This window comes from Vulpes lagopus, chromosome 13 (genome assembly GCF_018345385.1).
Source record: "Vulpes lagopus strain Blue_001 chromosome 13, ASM1834538v1, whole genome shotgun sequence".
Lineage (NCBI taxonomy): Eukaryota > Metazoa > Chordata > Mammalia > Carnivora > Canidae > Vulpes > Vulpes lagopus.
The window spans coordinates 39,392,378-39,414,088 of NC_054836.1; the positions used below are offsets into that span (position 1 = coordinate 39,392,378).

At 40.5% G+C, this 21,711-nt stretch overlaps 1 protein-coding gene across 2 annotated transcripts in view; it reads left to right on the forward strand.

Annotated features, from left to right (window-relative positions):
* SNX10 (sorting nexin 10) overlaps positions 1-21,711 on the forward strand; it is a 75,044-nt gene that overhangs the window by 42,100 nt on the left and 11,233 nt on the right. For both annotated transcript variants that reach the window (XM_041727870.1, XM_041727869.1), the window contains 2 exons: positions 1,991-2,037; positions 18,658-18,744. In XM_041727870.1, the coding sequence (XP_041583804.1) occupies positions 2,014-2,037; positions 18,658-18,744 (111 nt within the window). In that variant the 5' untranslated portion in view covers positions 1,991-2,013. The remainder of the gene's footprint in view (positions 1-1,990; positions 2,038-18,657; positions 18,745-21,711) is intronic.

The window sequence follows — 21,711 nt, forward strand, 5'->3', positions numbered from 1 at the left end:
TGTCCTTTCCTTTCCTGTTGCTTCTGCATTATAGTTCCGAGGTCCTCTTTAGGAGCTCCGGGTGTAGGCCATACTCCACTGCATGCCCATTCCCAGCCCAGCACGTGGCACGTACTAGGAGCGCCGTATTCGTTGTGTGCTGCACAAATGAACGAATTCTCATCGCTTCCACAGCTGTGACCCTGGCCTTGCTCTCCTATCTGATCCCTGCAGACTCTTTCTGTATTAGTTTCCAGTGGCTGCCAAAAGAAGTTACCACCAACTTGGTGGCTTAAAACAAGACAAATTTATTCTTTAATCGTCCTGGAGGCCAGATGCCTGAAATCAAGGTGTTGGCAGGATGGTGTTCCCTCTGGAGGCTAGAGGAAAAATCTAGGGGATTTTTCCTTGCCTCTGGTGACCAGGTGTCCTTGGCTTGTGTCTGCAACTCAACAATCTCTGCTTCCATCTTCACGTGGCCTTCTCCCCTGTGTGTAGATTTTTCTCCTCTTCTGTCTCTCATAAGGACATTTGCCATTGCATTCAGGGCCCACACTGGTATTTCAGGATGATGAAATGTGAGAGTCTTACTTATGTCTGCAAAGACCCTTTTATCAAATAGGTTCTAGAGGTTAGGATGCAGATATATCTTTTTGGCAGCAACAATTCAACAAAACCCACCCTCCACTGTCCCTTTCCCTCAATTGAACTGGCCTGTCCACCATCTCTTGTCTATCCATCACGCTTTTCTCCATCCTTGTGGACACCGTTGCCACCTCTGTTTCCTTGGAAATCTCTCTTCCTTCCATGAATGCTGATATTCCTGCATTCTCTGTGGGTTCTCCTGTGCTCCAGGTGACAGGAGCTGTCTTCCCCTTAGAAATCCGCCAGCCTCTCCCTACAGTCCATTCTTCCTGCAGGAGGTCCTTCCCCCCTGCCTGCCATGAGGCATCTGATCAGCAGCATCATGCAGGTCTGGAGGCTGAGGCTAGTGTGCTTACTTCTTCATATTCCCTATAGTGCCAAGGACGTTAGTAGAGACTCGGGAAATATTTCTGGTTGGTAAAAAGTGTCCCAAAATAAAGACAAATAGTGACCATGCAGTCATAGCCACCTTTCAGTTGTAAGAATACATATGCATGGATATAGTCAGGGGATTTTAATTTTCTTTAACAGGGACCAGGCATCAATTCCAGTGAGCTTATGTAAGGGGTTTATTTTTATTTTTATTTATTTTTATTTTTTTAAATAAATTAATTTTTATTGGTGTTCAATTTACCAACATACAGAATAACACCCAGTGCTCATCCCGTCAAGTGTCCCCCTCAGTGCCCGTCACCCATTCCCCCCCACCCCCCGCCCTCCTCCCCTTCCACCACCCCTAGTTCGTTTCATGTAAGGGGTTTAACATGCAGTAGACAACCCCAGGGACATTCAGGGCCTGGAATCAACCTTCAGTTTGGTTGTACTGACTGGAATCAAGGTGCTGACCTTCATCCTTCTTGGCACTGCATCATTTCTTGTCTGAACTCTAGAGTGGTTTAACTATCACAGGAATGACTTATTTCTTGAAGGTCTAGTTGCTGGGAAAGGGATCAGAACTGTTCTCGGTGGTGGATCTCTCTGGGCATCTCCATTCTCTCCATCTCACTGCCAATCAGTGTCCCCTGCCGGCCCCTCGTGGCCACTCTGCTTCCCCACCTCCAGCCTCTGACTCACCAGGGCTCCAGATCCAACCGGACTCTGTGTGGCCTTCCAGTGTGAGTGCTTGTTATCACCTAACTGCCCTGGACTTGCCGTGTTGCAAACTCCCAATCCCTAGTGCAGACTGCTGTTCACCTTGGTCTGGGCAGCAGTGGACAGGAGGTCGGACAGAGCAGGGGTTCATCGTTCAGAGACTGTGGATATGCAGAGATGGTTCCTTAGAGCTTTTGGGTGGGAGGCCATGAGAGGCATGTCTGCTCTAGTATGGAACTTCCAAATCACTGAGTGTTGGTATCTTATTTTTCAGATTGATTGTGTCCTGTGTTGAAGATGTTTCCAGAACAACAGAAAGAGGTATGTCACCACAAATTCGAAAATAAATAATCCATGCATTTTGCTTCACTGAAGGTTAGTTCTTCATTCATCAACCATCAGTCTGTGGTGGAGAGTCAAGATACTTCCAGAGGAGGGCTAACGAAAAAATAAAACACCTGCCCTCCTGCTCCCACTCCCCCCACTCCCCAGCATTGGCACATTCTTGGCTCTCATTCCTTGGTTCCAGTGACTGAGCCGGCTCTTAGCTCACTCCCACCCATTGCTTATAAAAGTATCTTGTTCCATGACTCAGATTTCTCCCAGGCTCTGACTCCCACCCTTTGCTTTGAACAGCCTTCCTCTGGCTTTCTTGGATTTCTACTCGGTTGCCTCATACGTGAATCTCCCCACCTTGAGTAACAACCCAGGGGAGCTGTCTGCCATTAGTTTCAGTTTTGCCTTACGTATTGCCTAGTAGATCTCTTGGCTTGGTTTCACACAATTCAGAGAACACTGTCCCTTCCTGAACCAAGCCTGATTGATCTCCCAGGCCTCTAATCCCAGCTTCCAGAGCTTCGTCTGACTAGAAGGCGGGTAGGACAGCCACCACACCAACCTTTTGCTGAGTGGCCCTCTCTTGAAAGTTGTTTTTTTTTTTTGTTTGTTTGTTTTAGAGGGACAGAGAGAGGCAGAGGGAGGGGCAGAGGGAGAGAGAGACGGAGAATCTTAAGCAGGTTCCATGACTAGCACACAGTTCCATGAGGGGCTCGATCTCACAACCCTAAGATCATCCCTGAGTAGAAATCAAGAGTCAGACGCTTGACCAACTGAGCCACCCTGGCGCCCTTTGAAAGTACCCATTTGTCCTACCCTGCCTACCATTGTACCACATACATTGTCACTAATGAAACTGAATAGTGGCAGAAGGGCTTTTTAGGGAATATACAAGCACACGCACACACACACACACACACACACACACACACACACACAAACACGGCCAAGTGGCCCTTTGTCTTGTCCAAGTTTAAAGCACTATACAATCCAAAAAATGCATTTCAGAGAATCCTTCTCGAAGCTTCTTTGCTAGATCTCACATCCTTTCTTTCAGCCCTGTCTTTGGGTTCAGACTGTCCTCATTAATCTAGCCCACTTCGACCCTTTAATTCCAGGTTGGGCTCCCCCATTTTCTTTTTTAATTTTTCTTCTTCTTATCTATTTTTTGGCTCCTCCATTTTCAAAGACTGTTTTGGTTTGTTTTTTAACTTTCTGAGTATAGCATGTATACTGTAAAACGCATCAAATGCCCTAATCTTATACGTACAGCTCAGCAGATTATCTCTTATGTGTACACCTGCGTAACCACACTCAGGTCGAGATGTGGATGTTTCCAGCACCCCAGAAGGTACTGTGTGTCCCTTTCCAGTCAGTCCCTCTATTTTCTCTACAAGGTAACCCCATACAGGACCAAGACTCTTCTCCTGTCTCTCTATTAAATAATATTGAGATCAGGCTGTTTGTTTCGAGAAATACCGTCTCTGTGTAGTCGGCCAAACTGCAAGTCCCCACCTGACTTCTCTCACTTCACACACCAATTACAATTTCAGGGTTTCCCCAAACCATCCTCAGTTTTGATAATTTACAAGAAAGATTCACAGAATTCCCTGAGACAGCTGTTATACTCATAGTTGTGGTTATTACAGGGAAGACACAAATTGGAAATAATCAAAAGAAGGGATGCAGAGGCACCTGGGTGGCTCAGTGGTTGAGTGCCTGCCTTCTGCTCAAGGCGTGATCCCAGGGTCCTGGGATTGAGTCCCGCATCAGGTCCCTGTGGGGAGCCTGCTTCTCCCCCTGCCTGAGTCTCTGCCTCTCTCTCTCTATGTCTCTCATGAATAAGTAAATAAAATCTTAAAAAAAAAAAAAAAACAACAGAAAGGAAGGGATGCAGAGGACAGAGTTGGGGAGAGGTCCAAATGTGGAGCTCTCACTTGTCTTCTCCTTATGGAGTTGCTGGAATTATGCTGCCCCTATTGATGTGTGATGATATGCACAGGGGAGCTCAACAGGGCCTTTGGTGGCCAGTTTTTACTGGGGCTCGGTCATATACTGTGGCTGACTTTTTAGTCTTCATTCCTCCTTGGGTCATGCTAATACCTCCTGGGGTCATGCTAATATCATTAGTCTCTGGTTCCTCCAAAGGTTGCAGTTGGTACAATGTAGTCCTAAACCCCCACTGTATATTCACATTATTGGACTGTCTAGTGGCCAAAGCCCGGGCTAGCAGGTACTTTTGTTAGGCAGGACATTCTAGGGGCCTAGAGATCACCTCCTAGTAGCTGAGGGCAGAGGCCAGACCTCCCCCTGAATGAGATGAATTCTTCACTATATACAGGCATTGGTCTGACCACTGGGCAGGCAGTGCCAAGGGAGTGGGAATGTGTGCTCACTGGTACATCTCAAAGGCACATTTTATTTATTTTTTTAAAAGATTTTATTTATTTATTTACAAGAGGCACAGAGAGAGAGAGAGAGAGAGAGGCAGAGACATAGGCAGAGGAAAAAGCAGGCTCTGTGCAAGAAGCCTGATGCAGGGACTCGATCCTGGGACTCCAGGATCACGACCTGAGCCAAAGGCAAACGCTCAATCACTGAGCCACCCAGGCATCCCACAAAGGCATATTTTAAAAGTTGTTCTCATAGGGGGAAAAAACTGCCAATGAAAGCAACAAAGACTTTCTTTTTTTTTTAATTTTTATTTATTTATGATAGTCACACACACACACAGAGAGAGAGGCAGAGACACAGGCAGAGGGAGAAGCAGGCTCCATGTACCGGGAGCCCGACATGGGATTCGATCCCGGGTCTCCAGGATCGTGCCCTGGGCCAAAGGCAGGCGCCAAACCGCTGCGCCACCCGGGGATCCCCAAGACTTTCTTTTTAATTAGAAGAAGATTTATTTTAAATTAAAAAAATTTTTAACTTTCTAAATTTTTTGCTTAATAATTTAATCACTTGATTTTTATTATAAACTCACTTCAATTGATAAAAGCCACACAGATTTTAACCAACTACATAAAGTATTTTATTGATCTTGCATAAGTCCTTTAAAGATTTTATTTATTGATTTGAGGAGTGGGGAGGGGCAGAGGAAAAGGGAGAGAGAATGTTAAGCAGACTGTGCTTAGTGTGGAACCTGACCTGGGGCTCGAATTCATGACCCTGAGATCATGACCTGAGCCGAAATCAAGTCAGATGCTCAACTGACTGAGCCACCAAGCACCCCCCCAAAGTCTTGTAGTATAAATAATTAAATAATAATATAACATTAAGAAATTTTAAACTAGAAAGTCCTTCAACTGAAGAGGAAAAAAATACAGTAAGAAGAAAGAGGTTTAATATTTGGAAGTTTAGCCTCTGTCAGCAAGGACCTAAGCATAGTCAGGCTAGGTTCTGGATGTATTGTAATTTAGTGCTTTTCATCACATATCAGTCCATTGTCTACCCGTGGCTGGAATGATCTCCTGGTTTCTAACGCTTTGCTCTTAGAGCAAAGTCAGAACTCCTAAATGTGGTTTCTAAAGCCCTGTATGATCGGTCCCTGCTTCTTACCCTGGGCTTATTTTCTGCCTCTCTCTCTACCCGGATGCACTTCTCACTTCTTATTTTGGAGCTTATTTTGCAGACTTGAATGTTCTGTGCACTCTGGGCCCCTGAGCTTTCACAGATGTTTTCCCCACTGCTTGGAATAATCTCTCTTCCTCTAGACTTCACTCCATGTTGACTGGCTAACTCCTCCTTATCCTCAGGCTTCCACTTAGAAGTCAAGAAGAGGCTTTTCTAAAGCCTCAATTACAAAATGTATTTTCATCTCACCACCTACCCTGTAGTCAATGTAGTTAGAAGTGGAGGAGATTTTGGTTGAGCCTTTAAATCTTCTGGTGCCTGGTTGTTGTTTAGTGGAAATAATTCAGGTCCCACCTGACTGCATATGTAAAGGCTGAATGCAATATCACTGATTGTTCTAGTATCTAGACTCAGGAGGCAATGTGTGTAAAGCACTTTCTACTTGGTGCCCATAGCAGACTTTACTAATTAATCTTGACATTGGCACATGGATTGAGACCTATTTACCATCCTTGTTTAAAACTGAGACAGCCAGGAGTGATATGTTGGTTCTACCTAACTGGTAGCTCTAGCCTAGAAGTTTGGTAAATTTTTTTATAGATGGTGGGGGGTGGATAACCAAATGTAGTCTCTCTCGTTAAAATAGCTTTATTATTGTAATAAATCTATAGAGAGAGGAGAACAGGGAACGAGAGTCTCCCTTGTTAGTTAAACATGTTCCATTTGCACATTGGTTTGGATTCCCAGGAGAGCAGTATCCAAGCTGATGGATCTTTCCCATAAAAAGGCCTTGGCATTGGGCCATTGTAAAATTAAAATGAATTCAGATTCATTCATGCGTGCAACTTTAATTTACAATTAAAATATTATGGTTACATATTTTAATAAGAATAATTAGATGGGCCCAACTGAATCAACTCTTCTGTTTAATGAGATAGAACCCAGAATCCTAATGAAAAGGCAGGTGACTGTGTCAGAAAACATGTTTCCATGTTTTCTGGACTGTCTTTCCATGGAATCAGGCATTTTCATTCTTTTTATATTCCAGTGTCCAGAGCAAGCAGTTGAGTTTTTCTGCATTATTAAAGACCCTCGCTTTAATAATGTTGAGCTCCTCTTGTGTGATGTATCAATAAACAGTTCCTTCCTGCTGGATGATGTTTTATAAGGTCCCACATTCTGGTCCCTTCAAGGCACTGGGTTTGTCCCTCTGCCCCTGGTGTGAATGGGATGGTTCTGCCTATGTGATATGACCAGAAGGGTGGGCTGAAACCGCTTCTGTATATGTGGGTGTCGGGGTGGATGTATATCTCCCCTGCTGCCCTGGATCACCATGGCCAGATTCTCCCTTGAGAAATTTATATCTTTAGGGCAAGGGTTTTTCTTCAAAATGTACATACTTCATACTGGACAGCAACTATCGGTCATTGGCACCTTAGTGGCAATAAATCCTGCAGCTTTATGGCAGCAGATATCCTGAATGGAGCAGACCCAGGTGGACCCAGGAGAATTCCAGGTGCCACGAGGACCCTGCCAGCGAGGGAGGAGACAGGGCCTGCAGGGAGGGATATGAGGGATGTGCTGCTATTTTGTTTGTGTTGCCTCAAAACGTAACATTTACATATTTGGGATATGTTTGCACTGACTGATGGTACCCTTTTGGGCTTCCTCTAGGAAAGCATGCTTTTGTTATTGGGAAGCTGGAAACTGACTGGGCTGGAACCAATGACTATCATTAAAGAATATCCCATAAGCACGCCTTCCCCCTAGGTCCTGTGATCCTGGGGACCTTGAAGGGAAGTGACAAGACAGAAATCTCTCCTACTCCCCCAAATGAATTTTTTGGTCATTTCTTTCTCCTTCCTTCCTTGCTGTTGTGATGTGATATTATAATAGGAGAAACTAGATGTAGGATATATGGAGATATTTCTTTATATCTAAAACTGTTCTAAAATTAACACTTTTAAAACAAACTACACTGAGGGGCACCTGGGTGGCTCAGTGGTGGAGTGTCTGCCTTAGGCTCAGGTTGTGACCCCGGGGGTCCTGGGATCGAGTCCTGCATCAGGCTCTCTGTGGAGACCCAAGCCAAAGGCAGACGCTCTACCACTAAGCCACCCAGGTACCCCAATGAATAAAATCTTTAAAAGAAATAAAATTACACTGAATTATATATGCTCACATATAGAGATTTCTAAAAGATTGTGCAGTAAATAAAGCAAGGTATAAAACAATATTTATATTATACTCCCATTTGTGTTAAAAAGTATAAATATGATATATAACATATGTGCCAATGACATTTAATATATGTAATAATGTATATATAATATAAATATATATATTACATAATATATAACAAAAAATACATAAAAGTCCTTGTTTAGTTGGACAAAAACCTGGGAGTCTAGTAAGGAGGGGGGCTTCATTTTCATGGTGTACTCATCTGCTTTTGAAGTTTTATATATATCCTTCTTTAATTACATACATGTTTTATCCTTACAGTAATGAAAAAATCCTATTTTTAAAGATAGATAAGTTTTAGACTGTCATTATGATAATGGCATCAATAAATGTTGAACAATGGTTAACATTTCAGATCGATTTCTGACTTGCTTTCACCTTCGAGCGCCACATTTGTTCCTTTTCATCAAGCACTTTGCTTGGGATGACCCCCCCGCCCCTCTTCCCGCTCTTCTTTCCTTTTACTTTCTCTGGTTTTAACTTTTCATTATGAAATTTTAAACATACACAAAGCAGAAAGAATAATATAATGAACCCTTATGTACCTAAGCATTCAACAATTAATACATTATTAATTAATGACCAAACTATGCCCCCACCCCTATCTGTTTCCTCCTATCAGACAGTGAATTATTTTGAAACAAATTCTAGACATTGTGTATTTTCATCTGTAAATATTTCCATATACATGTCTAACAAATGACCCTTCTTAGGAACCAACCATATTATCACACCTTAAATAATTAACTTTCATACCATCAAATATTCAGTCAGTGTTCAAGTTTTTCTGATTCTGTTGGTGGGGTGGAAAATATATATTGGTTGTTCTAATCATGATCCAAATAGGGACCACACATGGCATTTGGTTCATATATTTACTAAAGTCTGTCATTCTGCATTTTTTTCCCTTTTGCAATTTATTTGTTGAAGAAACTGCATCTTTTGTTTATAGAGGTTTTCACAAACTGAGTTTTGCCTATTGTGTCCTTGTGGTGTGGTTTAACACAGGTTGGCAATTCTTATTGCAAAAGATGAGTTTTTTCCACTGCACTTTTCTTAATGTGTTATGAGATATAAAGATAACTCCTTAATTTGGGACACTGCTTGTGTAAAGAAGTTTGCAACATCAGGAATCCTTCATTACTGTAAGGATAAAACATGTATGTAATTAAAGAAGGATATATATAAAACTTCAAAAGCAGATGAGTACACCATGAAAATGAAGCCCCCCTCCTTACTAGACTCCCAGGTTTTTATCCAACTAAACAAGGGCTTTTATGTATTTTTTGTTATATATTATGTAATATATATTTTTATATTATATATACATTATTACATATATTAAATGTCATTGGCACATATGTTATATATCATATTTATACTTTTTAACACAAATGGGAGTATAATATAAATATTGTTTTATACCTTGCTTTATTTACTGCACAATCTTTTAGAAACGTTTATATGTGAGCATGTATAATTCAGTGTAATTTTATTTCTTTTAAAGATTTTATTCATTGGGGTACCTGGGTGGCTTAGTGGTAGAGCATCTGCCTTTGGCTTGGGTCTCTATTGTATGTCCTATAAAAGGCAAGTCTAAGTGAATCTCATCCAAGTTATTTCTCCTGAAGTAATAAAAGCTTTCTTAAAAAATCATCATTCAAAACTGCCAGAGCATGGCATTTACACACCCCAAGCTATAAAATGGCAAGTAGCATCCCTTGTACTGTATCTTTTAGGTGATTTGTCATAACTATTATTAGGAAATACGAAGCTTACTTGATACATCCTTCTGCCTTTCAAGCTTGTTATTTGTAAAGAATGCAGTGTATAAAATGGGCTAAATCTTAGTTTTAAGATTTGTTATGTGGGAGTCCTGAACAGAACCCTGGTCAATAAGATATTGGTTAAATTCTGCAATTTGGAACAGTGCCTAGCACAGAGTCAGTGCTCTTTAATTGAATGAATGAATGAGTCCTCAGTTTAAATGCATAACCATGTAAAACACACTTTGGAATAGGGGAAAAAGAAATGTCCTGAGAAAGTGAACGCAAAATGAAACAAGTTTTTTGTTTTTGTGAAAGAAAATTTTCATTAAACCTTTAAACAATGAATACTTAGTAATACCTAGAGGTCTTGATTTATTAGCATTTGTCCCCCCTACTCATCTTTTTGTAATCTGAGTAAATACTCTTACAGTTAGCACATAGTTATGTTTACTGTGCTGTAAATATAAAGCAGGGCTACAGTGAAAATTTAAAAAAGACACACACACCTATCAAAATGGCTAACATAAACTGTAGCAATACCACCACCAGTAACAGGTGGTGGTGCAGTGATACTGCACTGTGTGGCCACCCCCATTTCCCTGATAGCTAATGACCTGGCACCCCTTTTCCCGTGCTTGCTTGCCCTCTGTGTGTCCTCCTTGGTGAAATAGCTCTTTGGGTGCTTTGCCTATTTTCTAATGGAATCCTTTCTTCAGATGTTGAGTTTTGGGAATTCTTTACGGGAAAGATGTTGAGTCTTTCAGCCCTTTGAAGGATGTGTGATTCATAAGTATTTTCTTCCATCTGTCATTTGTCTTTCCAACTTCTTTGCAAGATCTTTTGCAGGGGAAAGATTTTAGTTTTGGTGAGGTCCCATACATCACCATTTCCTTACATGGGTTATCCTTTTGGATCAAGTCTTAGAACTCTTTGTCTAGGCCTAGGTCCCAAAGATTTTTTTCCTAATCACTTTATGTTTACATTTAAATCTGTGATCCATTTTGAGTTAACTTTTGTAAAAGGTATGAGGGTCAGGTCGAAGTTCATCTTGGGCCTGTAGATGTTAAATTGGTGCAGAACCACTTGTTGAAAGGTTATCTGTCCTTCATTGAATTGTTTTTACATGTTTGTCAGTAATCAGTTAGGCATATTTGTATGGGTTTATTTCTGGGTTTTCTGTTCTATTTCATTGATCTGTGTACCTCTTCCAGTACCATATGGTCTTGATTACTGTAGCTATCTAGTAAGCCTTGATGTCAGGAAGAGGTATTCTTTTCACTTAGTTCTTTTTCAGAATTATTTTGGCTATTCTAGGGTCTGTCCCTTTCCATGAAAATTTTAGAATAAGTTCATCTATGTCTTCAGAACATCTTACTGGGATCTATACAAGAATTGCATTAAACCTATAGATCAATTTGCAGAGAATTGATCTCCTTACTGTGTTGAGTCTTTCAGCTCTTGAACACAGTATAGACATATACTTATATGGATATATACAAAGAAGTATAAACCTCTTTGATTTGATTGCTTTCAACTGCATCGTGTAATTTTCAGCATATGGCATTTGTACATCTTTTGTTTTTGAATCATCTTTGTAATCAATTGGTTGGTTAATTCTCAAACATTTCATGAGGACTTATGTGCTAATGCTGTGCTTGGGGCTAGAAATATAAAGGTAGAATAGAAAGCCTTGGAAAAATGCATGTTTTTTGAACTGGTATTTTAGCTGATAACAAAAGATGATAATTTTTTCCCCCTCCACAATAATATGATTACAGTGAAAATGGAGGTTATCTGAGATTTATCATTGCTAAAAGAACCACTAGACAGAACATGTTTGAGAGCACAGGCTTTGGAGCAGGGTTTGAGTTTGAAACCTAGCTTAGCTTATTGGCCATTTGGTTTTGGGCCAGTTGCTTAAGCTTTAGAAGCTTTACTTTCCTTATATGTATAATGGGATGTTAATATTATTGACCTGTTAGGATTGTTGTAAAGATGAAAAAGAAACATATATAAAACACTTCTCACAGTACCCTATGCAGTATGGTTATTTTTATTGTTAATTTCATCTCCTGTCCAGGCTAAGGAAAAGAAAAAAGACCAGGTAGACAGATAAATGGACAAAGGTTGAACCTGCGATGTTGGGGGCTTTGGGGGACAGGGTGTATTGAAATCAAAGAGTGATTATTGTAAGAGAACACAGGAATTAGATTTTTCAGAGTCTAGCAGTCTTTCTTTCTTCAGAAGCCTTTTCCCACATGGAGAACAGTAGGGATCAGTTAGTTTAAATTTTTAATTCTACTCTGCCTGGCTTCTTCCTTCATACTAGATATAGTCATTAGGCCCAAGAAGTCATTAAAGTGTTTAATAAGGTTATTAAATTGACTAACTGCTGCTGCTGAAGCAATTTTCATAGGAAATCCATATGATTCTAGGTATGGAACTCGGAGCTGTCCTCTGTGGCTGACAGGCTGTCAACATTCCTTTGAAGGATGGTGGGCAGCATCGTGAGGGATGCGTCTAATTAAGAGATTATAGGTGAACCTTGGCTTCCTGGGTGTGCTATTCATAGCTGGAAGCATGGTGAAACTTCACTAATTCCTACTAATTGCAAGGTGGGGGAGGGGAGGCCCATCTGAATCATAGAATATTTTAAAATAAATGTACTTTTATTACTTTCAAGTACATATTTTAACTCCAACTAGGCAAACAAATTGTTGTCTGGTACAGGTCTTAGGGGACCCAAGTTATTGAAGCTATCAGAATGATTTTCAATTATTTCTATGTAAATAGGTGCTTCTGGAGTTCTTTAGGGTGCTCAAAAACAGTTTGTTCTCATAGATCTTAAACATTGCTCCTGTAGCCATATGCTGTTAATTGGCACACCCTTAGAGGAAGGGGTTTGTTAAATTAAGATAAACTTTAGACCAGCTGCTAAATAACTTATCATTAATTCACGGACTCCAAGAACCCAAGTGGATGAGGATTTTATTTCAATTGAAGTTTGATCTCATTTTTTCCCCTAAAGGCAGTTCATTCATTCCTGCAGGCATTCATTTATTTATTAAGTGATATTAATGGAGTACATTGGCTGTGCACTTATGTCCTACATGAGAGCCTGCACTCCCCTGAAGGAGCTCAGCATCCGGTAGAGGAGACCTTCGGGCATGGGTAGCCCAGTAAGCTGTGGTGAGCAGAGACAGGGCCCAGAGGCATTAGCGGCTTAGAGAAGGATCAGCTTAATCAGACTAGGTGAATCAAAGGATTTCCAGACACTGAATTGCATTTTGAAAAATGAATTTGCGTTAGCAGAAAATGAAGGCAAGAGACAGATGATGGCAAAAAAGAAAGAGGAAAGGGGGGGGTAGGGACAGCAGTCCAGGACGCGGGAATAGTATATTCAAAGGTATGGAGGTGCAAACTGGCATGTCCTGTAGGGGGACCTTTGTTAAGCTTTTGCAAATGAGTAGAGTGAAAATCATGAAAGACCGTTGGGCTAGCTAGGGAGCCTGAACTTGATCTTGAAGATTTTGGGGCAGGTTTTGAAGGGGCATGTTTTAAGCAGGACAATGTGACATCACTAGATGTGTGCTTTGGGGCCATTCTTCTCTTAGTGTGGGGGATGAATTGGGTACAGGCCCAGAGATCAATTAGCCACCTATGCACTGATGTTGGGCAAGTGGTTCTTGAACCAAAGCAGTAGCAGGGGGAATAGAGTTGTGGGTGGTTCAGAGGAGGGTGAATCTTGAGAACTTGGGGGATGCCCAGGTAGCTCAGCAGTTTAGTGCCTGCCTTCGGCCCAGGGCGTGACCCTGGAGTCCCAGGATCGAGTCCCACATCCGGCTCCCTGCATGGAGCCTGCTTCTCTCTCTGCCTGTGTCTCTCCCTCTCTCTCTCTCTCTCTGTGTGTCTCTCTTGAATAAACAAATAAAATCTTAAAAAAAAAAAAAGAATCTTGAGAACTTGGTCAGTGTGGATTTGGGAGGTGAGTCAAAGAGAGAAGTCTAGGGTAACTAGGTTTCTGGTGGGTTGGCTGGAAATGAGATGGAGAGCAAGAGGGTGTGGCAAGAGTGTGGCCTCTGTGCTCATGGGACCACTAGGCAAGAAGCTGGATATGTATGTGGAGAGATGCCTGGGCTGGGATGGAGATGGAATCATCAGCTCATGCTGGGTGCTTGAAGCCATATGTTTGGATGAGATCATCCTGGAAGTGCAGCAGGGTGTGAGGAACAGCAGCTGGGGATGACACTCAGGGGGCCACAGCAGTGTTTAAGAGAGTGAGAAGGGAAAAGCTCACCATCCGCAAAAGAATAGTGATATTTAGCACTCCAAGTTAAAGATTTTCAAGATTGAAAAAATATTTAGAATCTTAGCAGCATAGCTAATTTTGTGCATTTATTTTTTTAAAAAAAATTTTATTTATTCAGGAGAGACACAGAGAGGGAGGCAGAGATATAGGCAGAGGGAGATCCCAGGATCTGGGATCATGACCTAAAAGCCAAATGCAATTGCTAAACCACTGAGTCGCCCAGGCATCCTCAAACTTGTGCATTTAAAATGCATCGCTGTTCTTTTTTTTTTAAGATTTTATTATTTTTTATTTATTCATGATAGACACACACACACACAGAGAGGCAGAGACACAGGCAGAGGGAGAAGCAGGCTCCATGCAGGGAGCGGGATGTGGGACTCTATCCCGGGACTCCAGGATCGCGCCCTGGGCCAAAAGCAGGTGCTAAACCGATGCGCCACCCAGGGATCCCCTGCATTGCTGTTCTTAGAAGACTGTTCCCCATCCCCCCGCCCGGCATAGTTTTAGAATATGTATTCAGCATACCCTCCCCTATGTAAAGATTAGACTTAATGAGTGATAATAATAGTAGAGTCTGAGAATTCCAACCCATGGAGATGAAGAAAGGATTTTTTAACTGTAATTTGTCATTATGCTGTCCATTCCTTCTACAAATATTATGAGGGGCTTGCTCTGAGCAAGTACTGTGAAATATTTAGGTCAGTGTTTTACTGAAAAATTACAGTGTTAAAGTGTTTGCTGCTGGGTTCTTAAATTAATAGTTTGTACTTTAAAAAATATATACAGTTGGTTTAGCTTAATTGCTTCTTGCCTGTGTCTGTGGGAAGGTCTCAGTGCTTTGGGTTATAAGCATTTTCCTTTCTATGTAATAATACTTTACATTCACATAACACTGAAACATTTTGTTTTTTGTTTTTTGTTTTTTTTTAAATTTTTTTTATTTATTTATGATAGTCACAGAGAGAGAGAGAGAGAGAGAGAGGCAGAGCACAGGCAGAGGGAGAAGCAGGCTCCATGCACCGAGAGCCCGACGTGGGATTCGATCCCAAGTCTCCAGGATCGCGCCCTGGGCCAAAGGCAGGCGCCAAACCGCTGCGCCACCCAGGGATCCCTTGTTTTTTGTTTTTAGGAAGGGTATGAGCAGGGGTGGTGGGAGAGGCAAAGGGAGAGGAGGAGAGAGAGAGAAGCTTAAACAGGTTAAACAGGTTCCACCTCTACCACGGAGCCTGACATGGGCTCGATCTTGTGACCCTGAGACCTGAGCAGAAATCAAGAGTCTGACACTTAACCAACTGAGCCACTGGGGCACCCCTATATTCACATAGTGCTAAATGAAAAATTTCCTAGCATTTTCACCAGTGTTTTATAATTTGATACTCCTAACAAACAGCTGAGATAAGTTGGAACAAGCGTTATTCCCATTTTCCAAATGTGGAAACAGGCTCAGTGAGTAAGTTAATAATTTAGAAAGTGGATAAATCAAAATTTATTCCTAGTCTTGTGACCATAATCACTGCTCTTTCCATGAAAAGGGATATGTTACTCACAGCTTACATGTTAACAGTTGGACAGTAGCAAGCAAATAGGGGAAAAGAGCCCTGATTTTTTTTCAGAACTGTTTGTCATTGCTACCATCATTAATTAATAGTATGTCGAGTGGTTAGGGGGTTTGTGACACTGTAGTAGCTGTGGGTTTTATAGTTTTAGTTCAGAATCTTTTTTAAAAATTTTTTTTAAATCATAAGTTTGCGGCACATTGACAAATGGGTTTCCTTTCTTTTCATTTTTTTAAAAAAGCCCACTATTTCAGTAACAGGTACATGGCTTCTGCTGTTAATATAGAACATTCCACTATTGGAAATTTTTAATTTCCCTTTTGGTAAATTCAAGAACTCCTGCCTCTCCAAGTGGAAAAGTGGAGCTGCCAGCACCCTGTGAGGGCACATGGCTTACATGTGACCTGATGACTAGGTGCCTTCTGGCTTGAAGAGCCAGAAGGGGTGGCACAGAGTAACCTTGGCTGCTGTTACCCGTGTTGTGCCTTTGTTCGGTGTGGGCTCCACTGGCTTCTCCATTAGGCATAGTGGTGACCAGGGCCCAAGAAAATGTTTTTATTTATTTATTTTTTTTAAGATTTTACTTATTTGAGAGAGAGAGCAAGCAGGGGGAGGGGCAGAGGGAGAGGGGGAAGCAGACTCCCTGCTGAGCAGGGAGCCTGATGTGGGGGCTCATCCTAGGCCCCCGAGATCATGACCTGAGCCAAAGGCAGACACTTAACTGACTGAGCCACCCAGGCGCCTCTGTTTTGATTTCTTTTAAAATCAGAAAAGTAAAATGTACTTTTAGATGAAAGTAAAGGTTTTAATATATAATATTGATATATTCATCTTTATGTCAGTATAGTCATAAAGTATGATTTCTTAATATATATGTATTTTTTTGTGGCAGAAAGTACCCAGGACCAGGAAAGTGAGAAGGCAGCCCTGAGTGTATGTGTGGATGGGGGATTTGGAAAAGTAAATGTCTGCCCTGGATGTCGGTCTTCTCTTCCTAACCTATTTGCCCTCTGTTCATTGATTCATTGATGACCGGTTCATTCCTTCTAAGAATGCTGGGTATGTGAAAAATACTCCAGGGAAATGAGTTAAAAACACACACACCCACAGACAGGAGATCAAGGTGAAATGTGCACAGACTCAGGCATCGTGCCTGGGTTTCCGTTCCAGTTTCCATCTCTGGGCAGCTTCTCTTATAATTTAATGTGCTTTTGGGAAATAAAGGCCAAAAATGTGTAGAGCATCACTGTATGGTCATCTTGTTTTTATTGTCTGTCTTCTAAATGACCTTAAAAATACATAATGAAGAGATTTTAAAGTAAGGCTTGGAAAGATGAACTCCTAATCCCCTTATACTAAGGGGAGGCAGTGAGGCAGAAATCTTAAATTCAAGAACAAAGTATTATGTTGCCTTAGAAGGTGACACTTGATAGGTGGCAAGAGGGGATACGAACTATTTTTTTCACCTTAAAAAAAAATCCTCTGTACTGAGTCTCATTTTACAATCTGTGTAACAGAATGGAGGTGCTTTGTCCAGAAAACACCATAATCTCTCTTCTGCTTCTGCTCTAGAGTGTTCCTAGCCTGTCCTTCCGATGTACCAAAACAAAGCAGTAACAAATGCCTAAAATTTCAGCTTTGATACCCCATTCTTTAGACAAAAGGTTAAAATATTTAAAATTAGATTCAATTAGGGGTGCCTGGCTGGCTCAGTTGGTAAAGCATGCAGCTCTTAATCTTGGATTTGTGAGTTTAAGCCCATATAGAGTATAGTCATTATTTAAAAATAAAATCTTTAGGGCACTTGGGTGGCTCAGCGGTTGAGCATCTGCCACTGGCTCAGGTCGTGACCCCGGGATCCTGGGATCGAGTCCCACGTCAGGCTCCTTGCGTGGAGCCTGCTCCTCCCTCTGCCTGTGTCTCTGCCTCTCTCTCTGTGTGTCTCTCATGAATAAATAAATAAAATCTTTAAAAAAATAAAAATAAAATCTTAAAAAAAAATTCAGGGTGCCTAGCCAGTTCAGTCAGTGGAGCGTGGAATTTTCGATCTTGGGGTGTTGGGTTTGAGCCCCATGCTGGGTGTAGAGATTACTGAAAGGTAAAATCTTTAGGCATGCCTGGGTGGTTCATTTGGTTTAGTGTCCAACTCTTGATTTCGTAGGTCATGACCTCAGGCTCATGGGATTGAGCCCCACTAGGGCTCTGCATTCAGCTGGGAAATTTTCTGTCCCTCTCCCTGTGTTCTTTCCCCCACTCACGCTTACTTTCTCTCTCACTCTCTGTCTCAAATAAATAAATAAAATCTTTAAAATAATAAATAAAATAATAAAATAATTCATTTAGCAAATTTATGATCACCAAGTGGGTATAACTTACTTTAAAATTTATTGTGCCAAACATAATAATTGCTTGTTGTACGTGATTTCATATTTTTAAACTAAGCTTATGTAGTAAAGGGCACTTTTTGGAAAGTATGTGTTTTAAATTTTATTTCCAATTCTTACTATATTTAAAAAGGAACAAGATTACCTACCGTGTATTTTTTTTAACATTGCTAACTTTTATCTATAACATGAGGTTATGAAGACGAAATGATTCACCAAATGGAAAAATATATTTTAAAAATAAAAAAGTATTGAGTAAAAGGTGTTTATCTTTTTTATTAATAAGTTATTGCTGCTTAATCTCATGAAGCTCGGCTGCATACATGAAGTCATTTTCATCTTCCATTGCTTGCTTCACATGATCTTCACTAGTTTTTTATATTTTATTCTAGGGAGTGACTTGGTTTTAATGTAGAGGGATGAAGAAAGTAAGAAATGGCCGCTTTTATGATTTGAGAAAACCCTGAACATACTTTTCATGATTAAAAATGAAAAATCAGTTTTCGAGTATATTTTCTTGTCATTATATAACCTGTAAGACTATAAGGACACCCAGCTTGGTTTTGCATCATTTTGAAAATTCCATTTGTGGCAGAAGTACTTTTGGACTTCCTGTGGTGCTTGATTCATTAACCTTACTTCTTGTTTTTTTAAGAATTAACGACCACGGCTCATTTCAGTTTTGTTTTGGTAGCATCACTTCCCTCTGCTCTTTCCAGATCTCCTTGCGATTCTGAAACATCTCTTTTTTTATGATGCCTTTACAGGAGTTTGTAAGCGTCTGGGTTCGAGATCCTCGGATTCAGAAAGAGGACTTTTGGCATTCTTATATTGACTATGAGATATGTATTCATGTAAGTATGCAGTCAAGAGTCTACAGAGATCATAGTAATTTTTAGGTATACATCTTAAGGGGCACTGTTGTACTAAAAATTGAAATCTGTAAAAATTTTCCTAACTCAAAGAGTGGAATTTGAATGATGACAAGTAATGCCTGTATCTCCAACAGGGTAGTCAGATGGCTCCTAAAGCTGGGAAATTACTCCTTTGAGTTCCTTATTGTATCTTTACTAATATTAATATTTTGATGTTTATTGCCTACATGTATGAATATGTGAATACATCTAAAATTCACCATTAAAGAGTATTTATAGCTCATTAATGGTATTTCTTTATGATTTGTTATAGCATATTTCTGTGTAATACATTACCTGATAAATCTTAGGTTTTGAGAGATATAAAGTTCTCTGAAAAACTTATGTGCTGTGGTTTTATATGTAGAATAAGGAAGAGGAAATGAATACGTGCAATTATTTTGCCTTAATCTAGATTCTGAGTAATTAACATAAGTAAATAACTAGAAATGATGTATTTTATTTGGAAATAATACTTTATTATAATCTCTTGGATAATGTTGTGTGGTGTGTGGCCTTCTACGATCATCTTCAACAGCTAACTTTTTTTGTAGAGAGCCAGGTAGCAAATGTTTTCAGCTTTGTGGGCCAAACATTCTCTGTTGAATCTACTCAATTCCGCTCTTGAGGTGAAAGCAGCCATGCACAGTATGTAAATGAGTACATGTAATTGTGTTCCAATAAAAATTTGCAAAGACAAGTGGCAGGCTGGATATGGCCCACAGGTTATAGTTTATTGGCCCTTATCATGGAGATGTCACTTTCCCCATCAGATTTAGTCCAGAATTCTCTTGGGAACATAGAAACAGGCTCAGATTTTATCTGTGACTATATAGTTCAAATGAAGTAAAATTTAGCCACCTTTAATTTTCCCATTGTAAATAATTAACCTGGTATATTGGACACCCAAGCATCAGCCATAAAACTTTTTTTCCCCTCCTTTCTTCCCTTTTTTTTCTTCCCAAGTTCCCCAACTTAGAAAATATAGTAAAAACTCAGAACTTTTTTTTTTTTTTTTTTAAGTTTTTGGTGGTGGTGGTTGTTGTTTTGTGTTTTTTTAGAACTACTTTTTATTGATTGTGTTGAAGGTCACTGCCAGGGTATGCCTTGTATTTTGATTTTGTTTTGGTTTTACTCCTAAAGTCACACCAGATATGGATTCTGTGTATAAAACTATAACATGAGTATGTAAGACTAAGCATTTGAAAATGAAATGAAATTCTCTAGTTACCTTTTTAAATTCCTCTAAAAAATATGTGGATCCTTATCACTCTTTATGGTAGACATGAAATTTAATTATCCTCAGAGAGTAAATGAAAGCATAGATTTTTCTCTGCTACATAAATAGCTTGAGGGGAATTCAGAAATGTCTGTCTCAAGCCAGAAATGATAGGTTCCACAAGTATTATTTGATGGTTTTCTGGCATTCTGCTGAAATGCTAATAAATTGACATTGTATAAATCTTGGCTTGGTAGATAGCAGAAATAAGCAAATAGATTTAGAGGAGCTTAATAAATAAGTGATCTCAACATATTCTGGTCTGAACTGTCCATACTTGTTTATGATTAGGAATGGGTGGGAGGGCCTGGAGGGCTCTTGTCAGCCTCCCTCAGATGCTATACCCATAGAGTTTTGCAGGTAGAGAAGCTGGTGGTTAACCCTTTTAAATTAACCTCAAATGATACCAGGTGACTCTGGCATCTTAGCATTTATTTGGAATTTTAAACTAGTGGACTATATATATTCTCCTGACCTTGCCCTGCAAATGAAGGACTTATGAGTGGACCTCTGTCTGGTATAGGTACGAGATGGATCTTCAGTCAACATCCATGACATTGACATCCATAGTAATTCAGAACAGAGAAATGAAAGGAAGTTGAAATTGACTCAGTTGTAGGTGAGGCATCAGGAGTCCCTGCAGTGGCCTGGTCCTCTCTGGGGAGGGAGCACTGAGAAGATATCTGCCCAGGCCTTGTGAGGGCCTCGTTCTGGTGTAAATGGTCTGCTGTCACTTGATCACTTTATAGAGTGAGGCCCTGGTGTGCTTTGAAATCCACGCACAGATTGTGCCACAAACTCCATCTGGTATGTTTTGCTGCCATATTGTCAAAGGTGATGGGGTTTAGACCAGTAGTTACTTTGGGGACAGATGTCTTAACCCCTCTGCCTTTTGAGGCTTTCCGAACTTTATCAAGTTCAGGAGTATGAGGAACCATGCCATACATTTCATAGGAACAGTTTAAGAACTCAGGCACATAATCACTTACGTTTGCCAAGGAAAACAAGTGCAGGGTGCTTATTAAGTGGTAGAATGATAATAATCTTGAGAGAATATAAATCTTTGGGGCAAACAGTTTTTTCATTTGGCAATGTAAAGATTATGAAATAGAATTTTGAAATAAATACAGAGAATAGAGATCTCCTTACAACACCAATAGACAGATATTTGCCAGTCTCTTGTTTATAGAAAGGAGAAAGGAGAAACACTTGTATTTACCAGTCTTGGGTTTACCTGAAGGAGAAGCATTGCTGTTTTGCTTAGGATGGGGATTCCATGGGTCACTTTTTCGAAGTCTACTTTACGGTAGCTGGAAGGACACCCAACATGTATTATCTATTAATAATATTTATAGATAACATTTGCCAGGTACTTATCTCACTCCTTACAACCACCCTGTGAAATAGGTACGTACTACTTGGTCCCCATTTTACCATTTGGTAAACTGGAGTTGAAGTGATTTGTCCCATGGCAGAGTGGGACTGGTTTGCAGGCTCCCCACGTAGATGTTTGTCCCCATGCACTGAATGCCTCACTCTACCTTGCATGTCTAGTAGAGGAGACTGCTGTTTTAAAAGCAATTTCAGTACACCCCAGTGACCCTCTACACCTGGGGGTCACAGGACGA